The sequence below is a fragment of the Gavialis gangeticus genome, unplaced genomic scaffold, assembly GCF_001723915.1.
Source record: "Gavialis gangeticus isolate Ggan-Ray unplaced genomic scaffold, GavGan_comp1, whole genome shotgun sequence".
Taxonomy (NCBI): domain Eukaryota; kingdom Metazoa; phylum Chordata; order Crocodylia; family Gavialidae; genus Gavialis; species Gavialis gangeticus.
This window is the reverse complement of record NW_017728993.1, coordinates 10514035-10525064: the sequence shown is the minus strand read 5'-3', so window position 1 is coordinate 10525064 and position 11030 is coordinate 10514035. Positions and strand designations below refer to the sequence as shown.

The following is an 11030-nucleotide window of genomic DNA, read 5'->3' as shown; positions in this document are numbered from 1 at the left end:
GAGTAAAGCGTTTTCACTTATAATTAGAAGCCAAAACCAAAAAAAACCAGTGTTGCTCTTTTTTCCTAACAAACGCTTATTTTCCCCATTGCCACTCTTTAGGAACTCATGCAATAAACAAATTATCTTAACGGGTGCCACTCAAATATCTCCATTTAGCGTTTTTCATACCTGATCCATGATAGTTATCAGTTGCTGTCTGTACTGATTATTTATGGCCAGTTGTTCAGTACTCCAGAAACAGGAGTCTACCAGAAACTCGTGGTACTGATGGATTTGTTCCTGGCAGCACGAGATTGAACTAATTCTGGGTATTCTCCTCCCAAAGCCCAATTATGTTAAAATTTTCCAGATTACAGAGCAAATAAAGTGTTTAAATATAGTCTAAAATGTAACTTCGGAGGGGAAAATATATATATATATACGCACACATACATACACACATACATACACACACACACACACATATACATACATACATGTTAATGAGCTATCATATAAATAATTCATTTCCATCAGGCTGCTAAAGAGCAAATACATATAGCAGAGAACTTTACAAAGATTATTTTGCATATTGTAGAGCAGTTAATATTTCATAGTTAAAATGGAAGCCTGGATGTAGCTTTATGACCTATTTTCTCCCTCCCACTCCTTCTTCAGACTTTTATTGGAGAAGATGGTGAGGAACGGGGAAGAGAATTCAGTGGGAGGGAAAAAATTGGTTGCTTTCTTAATATTAAATCTTAACTCTTTCCTGCCTTTCTAATATTTAACCACATCATCATCAGAATTGTTGTTTTACCTTGAACTCTGATGGTATGTTCTACAACTGCTTCTGTAACTGCCCCTCTTGTAAAGGAGTCTCTCCATGGTGGGACCCTCTAGCTACAGTGTACCATGGCCAGGGAATCTGGCACCTAAAGGAGTATGCAAGTAGGAAGCACCTGAACTATAAATCCCAAGAGGTCCTATTGCAGCATATCTGGCTCAAAATACCGCAGTTTTGGACAAAAAAGTTTCTACTTTTGAATTTCTGCTAAAAAGGCAAAATTTTAAATACATACACACACATGCATAAGTACACACACACAAGCAAATCAAACTCAGCTAAGGATTCACTACTAAAGTTCACTGCACTAATCTCCAAAGGCATATTACATGATGCACAAAAGTTATGATATTTCTAACTTTACAAGTGAAATAGTATTTTGTAAAACTACAAAGAATATTATAGAACAAGAACCAAAGCATGTAAGCAGCAACCGCTTAACTTTTTCTGAAGTGCTAAAATTGGGGCCTAGTGCAACTACATTTACCTGTGGGAAATCAATCTAAAAAAGGCTAAGGAGAATATTGATAGTGGTTTTAAAGAGGTGAGTTTCAATTCATGATATTTTGAAAAGGTCCAGTATTAAGAGCAAAGGAGAAAACTAAAATGCCCTTCCCACTTCCATCTATTTGTAGGTTCCCAGGATCGCACGTAGGTGAACTGTAGGCCCCAGGAGCAAATTTTGAACTTCAGTAATTTCAACTCCATGGGCACATCTACATAAGATGTTTACAGCAGAGCTGCCTAATTAGCTCCAGAGTAAAATCTCCACGACTACACGTGAAAGTCCTATTAGGCCACAGTAAACTAATAAAAATACAAATACTATCCTCTGGTGGAGATCTTTAATGCACAGCAATGCACGTGTAGATGCTGACCTGGCTGGCTAGAGCATAAGGGTGCTTCAGTGTGGGGGGCTGTCTGCTGGCTAGCCCCACTGGAGTACCCTCATGTCCCAGCCAGCCCCTCCACAGCACACTGAGCCAGGTCAGAGCAGTCCCAGGCTGGCAGCCTGACTCCCTGGTCCCCCTGTGAGCTGGGGCTGCTTCGACCCAGCTCAACGTGCTGCAGTCCCAGGCACATGTGTAACCACAGCGCTTGGGAGCAATAAACTCTGCCATGATATGCACCAGAGTTTATTGTATTGCATTAATCACATGTGTAGACGTGCCCCATATGTAGGCAGTTAAGCATGTGTACTAGTTTTTGTGGGATCAGGGCTTGCTCATTAATAACCTGGAATTTCTTACAGTCATTTCACCCAGGGGTTGGACTCTGTCTAAATAGAAATCTTTCCGGGAATCTGGTAAAAAGATTGATGAAAATTAAAAATCTACTTAGTGAAGCTGAAGTAACCAATATGTGATTAATACTTTCCAATTATATTTCAGTACAGTACATTGCTGAGTTTGTTATTACCTGCACTCTTAACACTCCATCTGCAGTGTTAAATCCATCTGTTGCTGAAAATATGACTATATCTTCAAGGGTTTCTGAATCATCATGTTGGTACCTTTAACATAATTATAATGAAAAGTGATATTCATTATCTAGTGGAAATTAGAAACCTATAAATAGTAGCTGGGGTGGGGGAAGGGGAAAGGACGAAGGTCCAGCTATGCCCACCTCTTGCAAATTTGATTATGTGGGTAGCTCCCATTTGATTTTAGCATATTGGTCCATATTCAGATTTAGCACAAATCAACACAGTTAATGGGGCTACACTGATTTACACTCACTGAGAATCCAGCTCATAAGCATTATTAAGAGGTCAAAAGGAAGATGGTAGTTCATAGAATCACAGAGAAATAGGGCTGGAAGGGACCTCCACAGATCATCTAGTCCTACCCCCTGCCTGAGGGAGAATCATCCCTATCCAAATCATCCTATACAATACATAATCTAAACTCTATATAAGACTATCATCAATCCTGACACAACACAAACCTTACACCCTAACCTGCCAGAAGTAAAGCAGGGGAGTCACAGCAGCTAACGTCCTGCTTCTATGAAATGTTGTCAATATATCCTGAAGACATCCTGGGCATAGGGCCATGCTTTCTGCTATAGAAGAAGGCAAAAATCCCCATGGTCCATACCAACCTGACCATAGGGTAAAATTTCTTCCTGACCCCAAAATAGTGATTGGTCTGACCCTGTGTGTTGGGTCAAGCCAGGAAACTCCAGCTTTGGTTCCAGCAGGACCATTGGCACACCCCATTCAAAGATCCCAGCCTTGACTGTAGCCAACTTCCAATGTCTCTGAAGAAGGCTTAAAAACACCCTGACACATGCAGCAGAAAGTGGGGTTAGGAGCAACCTGCAAGGCCCAGAAGCATGGGCAATCCCCCTGGTTGGCATAGTTACACCCAGATCATCCTCTTGAATACTTCCCATGATGGAGAGTCCACAACTTCGCTAGGCAGCCTACTCCACTGCCTCACTGTTTTAACGATGAAGACTTTTTCCAAATATCCAATCTCAATTTTGTTGCAACTTCAAGCCATTGGTCCATGTCCTACTCTCTGCAGCAAGAGAGAAAAGGTGTTTTCTCTCCTCTTTATGGCAGCCCTTCAAGTATTTGAAGATTACTATCAAGTCCCCTCTTAAGTGCCTTTTCCACAAGCTGAACACCTTGCTCCTAGCTAGAGGTGAGTTAATGATGCAAGTCTCACAGTCCACATCACACTCCCAGCATGTTTGTGGAGAGATGTTTCAGAGCCTACTCCCCACAACCAAACCCACTAGCATATATCAAACTGGACAGGTGGTGGTGAAGCCATTCCAGGGGGATCTCCTTGGCCAGTCTCATGCACACCTAAAACAGAGATCTCAACGGTGGCCACAAGGAGATGCCCCCGGAGTGGCTTTCCTAGGTTTGGTGCATGAGAGTGGAAGGGAGCAGAGCAGGCATGTTCAGGAGCAGCTTTCCCTGGATAGACAGAAGAGGCCGGGCTCCTAGACCAAAGAAAATCTTCATGTTTGCGCATGATCATGAAAGCTTCTTGTGTAACACAACATAAAGCATATTTGTGTTCTTACCTCCCAAGCCAGATAAATTGATGCTATTAAGGCAGCCATCACCATCTTCTATTTTAAATGAAAAGATAGGACCCAAAACAGATATGAGTTATGTTTAGAGCTCCATATTTTCTAAATATTTTCTAAAATTCCCTCTTTGTTGTCCAGCCCCCAGATTTGGAGATGTCCCTTACAAAGTATCCCAAGGCAAGCTATCAACATAACTATCTCTGACTGAGGAAATATCAGAAGATTCCTAATGGTGCACTGAAAATGCATCTAAAAATAACAACTAAATGGATATGAGGCTATTTTTCCCCAGCAATCTATTTAAGAAGCAGATCAGAATTGTTTTTCTTTTTGAATCCAAGCAAATTATTTGCAATGCAGATTTTTTTAAGGTGGAAGCCAAATCAGTTACCTGACTTTGTGAGACTGCAAGTCCTCAGGGGTAAATATATCTCCTTCCACCATAATGAGTCCATGAAATTCAACGTGCCCATGGTGAGGACATTTCTTTAACTAAATTCAAAAGTTACCATTCTTAGTGTCCAGGTCAGTTACCATTACGTTTTCTCCAGTGATGAAAGAACTGGCCCCTTCCTCTGTTTTTAGGTGACTGGTGAAAATCTAAAACAGTGATGAACTCACAAAATACACTGAGATACTATAAGTGATAGCAATGTTAATGTAATATGTCAGCAGTTAACTAGTATTTAAAAGGCAGACTCCAGCATGGGAATGTCTGTACTGCCTTTTCTAATGATCTGCAATCATCCTCAGTCTCAGTACAGTCTCTTCCCAGGACTCTCATCCACATATCTTGCCAGAAAGAGCCCTCCACCTCAAAGTTTCCATTTTAATTTTTGATTGATACTATCAACTTTTAGCATAGCATGGAAGTAATGGTGCAAAATAATGATTTCTGCCCTAGTTGAGAAAAAGTTTAGGAGATATCTCTCCACAATCTATCCACCTAGTATCTCAGTGTACAACCTCCCTCAGCACATACAAAACAGTCTGTTTCTCTTAGATAAGCACTGTTAGGAATTAAAGACTAACAAAAGTACACCTACTTGGCCCGTACTTGCAGGGAGGCAATCAGATGGGCCAAAGCAGAAATGGAGCTCAGGCTGGCAACAACAATTAAAGACAACAAAAAGTCCTGCTTCAGGACTTTATATAGGGGAGTAAAAAGATAAACTAGTGCAATTAGTGACAGATAGAGGGGACAAAGCTGAACTCATCAATGAGTTTTTTGCCTCTGTATTCCTGAACATGGATCAGGACAAATCTCCCAATTGGAACATAGACAGGCACAAAAGAGAAACCAGCCTTTTGTTAGCACTGACTTAGTGAAGGGGCACTTGAAAGGGCTGGATGTGTTTAAGTCTACTGTAGCTACTGCCCCTGCTCTCCCCAAGACAAAACGCAAAGTGTTTGTCATGGGATACTCTATCTGAGGGGGACTGAGGGGGCAATCTGCCACCCTGACCCCTTAGCCCAGGAAGTCTACTGCTTCCCAGGAGCCCACATCCAAGACATTGCGGAGAATATCCTTAAACTCCTCCAGTCCACTGACCATTATCCTTTGCTCCTTACCTATGTGGGCACCAATGACACAGCTCAGAGCACTCCCAGCCAGGTCATGAGGTGCTACAGGGATCTGGCAGTGGAGCTAAAGGGTCTGGGGGCGCAGGTGGTGTTTTCTTCGATCTTCCCAGTCTTGGGCTATGGGTTGAGGAAGGAGAGGAGGATCCAGGTAGTGAACCAAAGACTGCAGCGCCGGTGTCATCAGGAAGGCTTTGGCTTCCATGACCACAGCCCTCTCTTTGGAGAGAGAGGCAGCAAGCTGCTGGGAAAGGATGACCTCCACCTCTCTCCGCTGGGGAGGAGGCACTTCTCAGCCAGACTGGCTGACCTGCTTCACCGGGCTTTAAACTAAGCCTGCCGGGGGTGGGGGAACTACTGCCATGGCTGACCCACTGAGCAACCCTTGCAAAGCCAGCGGGCCAAGGCATTTAAGAGAGCCCGCCCCTGCCCCAGCCCTGGATCAATCTGTGGGCAAGGAAAGGGCCCCCAAGGGGACACTTGCCTGCCTGTACACGAATGCCAGGAGCTTGGGCAATAAGCAAGAGGAACTTGTCCTCCTGATAAATGTAAATGACTATGATGTCATAGGGATAACGGAGACCTGGTGGGACTCCACCCATGACTGAACCACAGATATAGATGGCTATACCCTGTACAGAAGGGGTAGAGTGGACAAAAGGGGTGGGGGGCTACGCATCCCTGCAAGCCAATACTGGTGACCAGAGTAGATGACTGGAGACCCTCTGGGTTAAAATCCATGGGGAACATGGCACAGGGGACACAATGGTGGGAGTCTACTACAGACCTCCCACCCAAAGTCAAGAGCTTGACAAGGAGTTCACTAGCGAATTGGCTGAGGCCACACACTCCTGGTGCATGATTGTCATGGGAGACTTCAATTACCCAGACATCTTGTGGGAAGAGTGCTCAGCTAAATCAGAGCAGTTGCAAAGCTTTCTCTCATGCGTGGAAGACCTCTATCTGACTCAAGAAGTCTACGGGCCAATGAGAAGTAAAGTGCTGCTCAACCTGGTACTGGCAACTGGGGACGACCTAATCAGCAACCTAATGATTGAAGGGAAGCTGGGTGACAGCAACCACAAGCTGATCACCTTCACCATCTGACATAAAGCTGGCAAGTCAGTCAGCAATACAGAAGTCCTTGACTTTAGGAAAACTGACTTTGGCAAGCCCAGGAGGCTTGTTGGTGAGGCCCTAAGGGACCACAACCCCAAGGGGAGGGGAGTTCAGGAAGAGTGGTTGCTCCTCAAGGGAGCAATTCTCGAGGCACAAGCAAAGTCTATCCCATCTCAGAGAAAAGGCAGCAGAAGGGCACAGCAGCCCCCTGGCTCTCCAGAGAACTAGTGGACCTCCTATGGCTAAAAAGAAAGGCCTAGAAAGGATGGAGGATGGGATCCACCTCCAAGGAGAAATATTCCTCACTGGTCCAGTCCTGCAGGGAGTGAACCAGGAAAGCCAAGGCTGCAACTGAACTCCAACAAGCTACAAGTATCAAGGACAATCAAAAGTCCTTTTTCAGATATGTGGGGAGCCGGAGGAAAAGCAAGGGCATCATTGGACACCTGCTAAACCAGATGGGACAACTGACAACTGACACCCAGGAAAAAGCCAACCTATTAAATGGGTACTTTGCATCGGTCTTTCATGAGTCCCACAGGACACCCATGCCCATTACGGGACAGGGAGATTCCCTGCCCTCCATCAATGTAGACCTCATGAAGGAACACCTTGATAGGCTGGACACCTTCAAGTGAGCTGGCCCTGACAATCTACACCCAAGGGTACTCAAGGAGCTGGCAAGCATCATAGCCCAGCCCCTGGCACGGATCTTTGAGAGCTCCTGGTGCTCTGGTGTAGTGCCCAAAGATTGGAAGAATGCCAATGTGGTGCCAGTCTTCAAGAAAAGGAGGAAAGTGGATCCGGCAAACTACAGGCCTATCAACCTGACCTCTATCCTGGGGAAGATCTTGGAAAAAATTATCAAAGAGACCATTCTTGACAAACTGGCTGATGGCAACATCCTGAGGGACTGCCAGCATGGGTTTGTTGCGGGTAGGTCTTGCTTGACCAATCTCATTTCTTTCTACGACCAGGTGACCTATCACCTGGAAAAGGGAGAAGAGATTGATGTCATATATCTTGACTTCAAAAAAGCCTTTGATCTGGTATCCTATGATCACCCCTTGGTAAAACTGGCCAACTGTGGCCTCGGGTCCACCACGATCTGCTGGCTGAGGAATTGGCTTCGTGGCTGGACACAGAGGGTGGTGGTTGATGGAAGTCAATCGTCATGGTGCCCTGTGACCAGTGGGGTCCCCCAAGGCTCTCTCCTTGGACCCATGTTGTTCAACATCTTCATCAATGATGTGGACATTGGAGTCAGAAGCAGACTGGCCAAGTTTACCAACAATACCAAACTCTGGGGCAAAGCATCCACACCTGAAGACAGGAGGGTGATCCAGGCTGACCTGAACAGGCTCAGCAAATGGGCAGACAAGAACCTCATGGTGTTTAACACCAAAAAATGCAAGGTTCTCCACCTTGGGAGGAAAAACCTGCAGCATCCTTATAGGCTCGGCAGTCCTATGCCAGCTAGCACTACAGATAAAAGGGACTTGGGGGTCATGATTGACCACAAGATAAACATGAGCCTTCAATGAGATGCTGCAGCTAGTAAAGCGACCAAAACACTGGCTTGCATCCATAGATGCTTCTCAAGTAAATCCCGGGACGTCATTCTCCCCATGTACTCAGCCTTGGTGAGGCCACAGCTGGAGTATTGTATCCAGTTTTGGGCCCCACAATTCAAAAAGGATGTGGAGAAGCTTGAGAGAGTCCAGAGAAGAGCCACGCGCATGATCAGAGGTCAGGAAAACAGACCTTATGACGACAGGCTGAGAGCCATGGGGCTCTTTAGCCTGGAAAAGCGCAGGCTCAGGGGCGATCTGATGGCCACCTATAAGTTTATCAGGGTGACCACCAGGATCTGGGGGAATGATTGTTCACCAGAGAGCCCCAAAGGATGACATGGTTGAATGGTTATAAACTACTGCAAGACTGTTCCAGGCTGGACATAAGGAAGAATTTCTTTACCGTCCAAGCCCCCAAGGTCTGGAATGGCCTGCCATCGGAGGTGGTTCAAGCACCCACATTGAATGCCTTCAAGAGAAATTTGGCTGCTTATCTTGCCAGGATCCTATGACCCCAGCTGACTTCCTGCACCTGGGGCAGGAGGCTGGACTCAATTTTCCGAGGTCCCTTCGAGCCCTAATGTCTATAAAATCTATGTCTAAGTCAGCAGGTCCAGATGATCTTCACCCAAGGGTACTGAAGGAATTGGCTGGTGTCATAGCAGAGTCACTGGCATGGCTGTTTGAGCACTCCTGGTGCTCAGGTCAGGTCCCAGAGGACTGGAAAAGGACCAAGGTGGTCCCTATTTTCAAGAATGGGAGGAAGGAGGATCTGGGTAACCATAGACTGGTTAGTCTCACTTCTATCCTCGGGAAAACCTTTGAAAAAATTATTAAGGATCACATTTGTGGGAGTTGCATGGGAAAAACAATGCTGAAGGGCAACCAGCACCGATTCATAGGAGGTAGATCCTGCCTGACTAAACTTGTTTCTTTTTATGACCAGGTCACAAAATGTTTAGATGCATCTACTTGGATTTTAAGAAAGGCTTCAATACAGTATCTCATCCTATTCTCACAGATAAACTGAGAAGCTGTGATGTAGATGATTACACAGTCAGATGGGTGGCAAATTGGCTTAGGGGTCAGACCCAGAGAGTGGCGGCGGACGGGTCAGTATTGACCTGGAAAGGTGTGGGCATTGGAGTCTCACAGGGCTTGGTCTTGGACCTATGCTGTTCAACGTCTTCATCAGTGACTAGGATGAGGGCGTGGAAAGCACTCTGTCCAAATTCACTGATGATACCAAAATATGGGGCAAAGTTAACACACTAGAGGGTAGGCAATGAAGCCAGGTGGATCTGGACAGGTTGGAAATGTCAGTTGAACAGAACTGGATGCAGTTCAACAAGGACAAGTGCAAGGTGCTGCACCTAGGGAGAAGGAATCACCGGCACACTTACAGGCTGGGGGAAGATGACCTTCTCAGCAGCACCCCAGTGGAAAGGGATCACGGAGTCATTGCTGACACCAAGATGAACATGAGTCGTCAACGTGACGAAGCAAATAGCAAAATCTAATCGCACTTTATCATATATTAGCAGATGCATGACAAACAGGTCCAGGGAGGTGATACTTCCCGTCTATTCAACATCGGTCAGGCCACAGTTGGAGTACTATATGCAGTTTTGAGCACCACACTTCAAGAGGGATGTAAGCAACCTCGAGATGGTTCAGAGGAGGGCCACTCGTATGGTTAGGGGCCTGCAGGCAAAGCCCTACAAGGAGAGATTGAGGGACCTGAATCTCTTCAGCATCCACAAGAGAAGGCTGAGGTGATCTTGTGGCTGCCCACAAATGTATCAGGGGTGATGGGGTGGGAGGGAGCAGCAAAAAATAGGAGATACTCTGTTTACCAGGGCACCCCTTGGAGCAACTAGGAACAATGGCCATAAACTGACAGAGAGCAGATTTAAGTTAGACATCAGGAAAAACTTCTTTACAGTAAGGGTTGCCAAAATCTGAAATGGGCTTCCAAGGGAGGTGGTGCTCTCCCCTACCCCGGGGGTCTTTAAGAGGAGGCTAGACATGTACCCGGCTAGGGTCATCTGACCCCAATGCTCTTTTCTGCCCAGGGCAGGGGGTCGGACTCGATGATCTGCTGAGGTCCCTTCCGACCCTAGCATCTATGAATCTATGAAAAAACAAATTAGTGACCATTTACCTAAAAGGACACTAAGTAAAGTAGCCTCTCAGTAGGGGATACTGAAAGGTAAAAACCTAATGCACTTCCTTTTATTGTAAAGAGATCTGAGAAGCAGCACATCCAACTCAACTGTTTTTACACTGCAAAATAATTCAGCTCAGTTTGACACAAGGGGCAAGTGTACATGTCTGCAGGTGAGCGTATATAGCTTGGCCCACTGCTTCTGGAACCTATATAATGCATACCGTCTTCCCCCTGTGCTGCCAAAGCCTACTAAGCAGATTTTCACAGCCTCCCAGGAGTATTAGGCAGGGGGTCTTGTTCCACTGTAGGCAGGAGGGTCTGAAAACATAAGAGAAGCCTCCACATACAAACCTAGAATCAGACAATGCCAAAAAAAATAATCACCTACAGGAATCACCTGCAGACCCATTAAAGGTACTGTCAAGTACTAGCTTGCTACATATCTGAATACAGGTGATATTGCCTGCATGCCTGGTCCATAAAAGATAAGAGAGCCTTGATATTACTGTCAGCTGAAGCAGCTCTCCTCACACTCATTGGCAGCAGCCTGTATTTTTGGAGCTGAAATCACCCAAGTACTACCCTCCACTCTCCATATGGAGCTCTCATGGTAACTAACCACCAAATCCTCAGCTAAATAACAAGCACCCTGCAGAAAAGAAATACAAAGGAGACAAAGCCTTCCCCCAGAAAGTTGCCCTCTCTC

General features: G+C 45.6%; 1 protein-coding gene across 1 annotated transcript in view; it reads right to left on the bottom strand.

Annotated features, from left to right (window-relative positions):
- Window positions 1-11030, bottom strand: part of LOC109305295 (FRAS1-related extracellular matrix protein 1-like) — a 111777-nt gene that overhangs the window by 76373 nt on the left and 24374 nt on the right. The window contains 2 exon segments of the mRNA XM_019528293.1: window positions 2249-2342; window positions 4272-4480. Of these exon segments, the coding sequence (XP_019383838.1) occupies window positions 2249-2342; window positions 4272-4480 (303 nt within the window).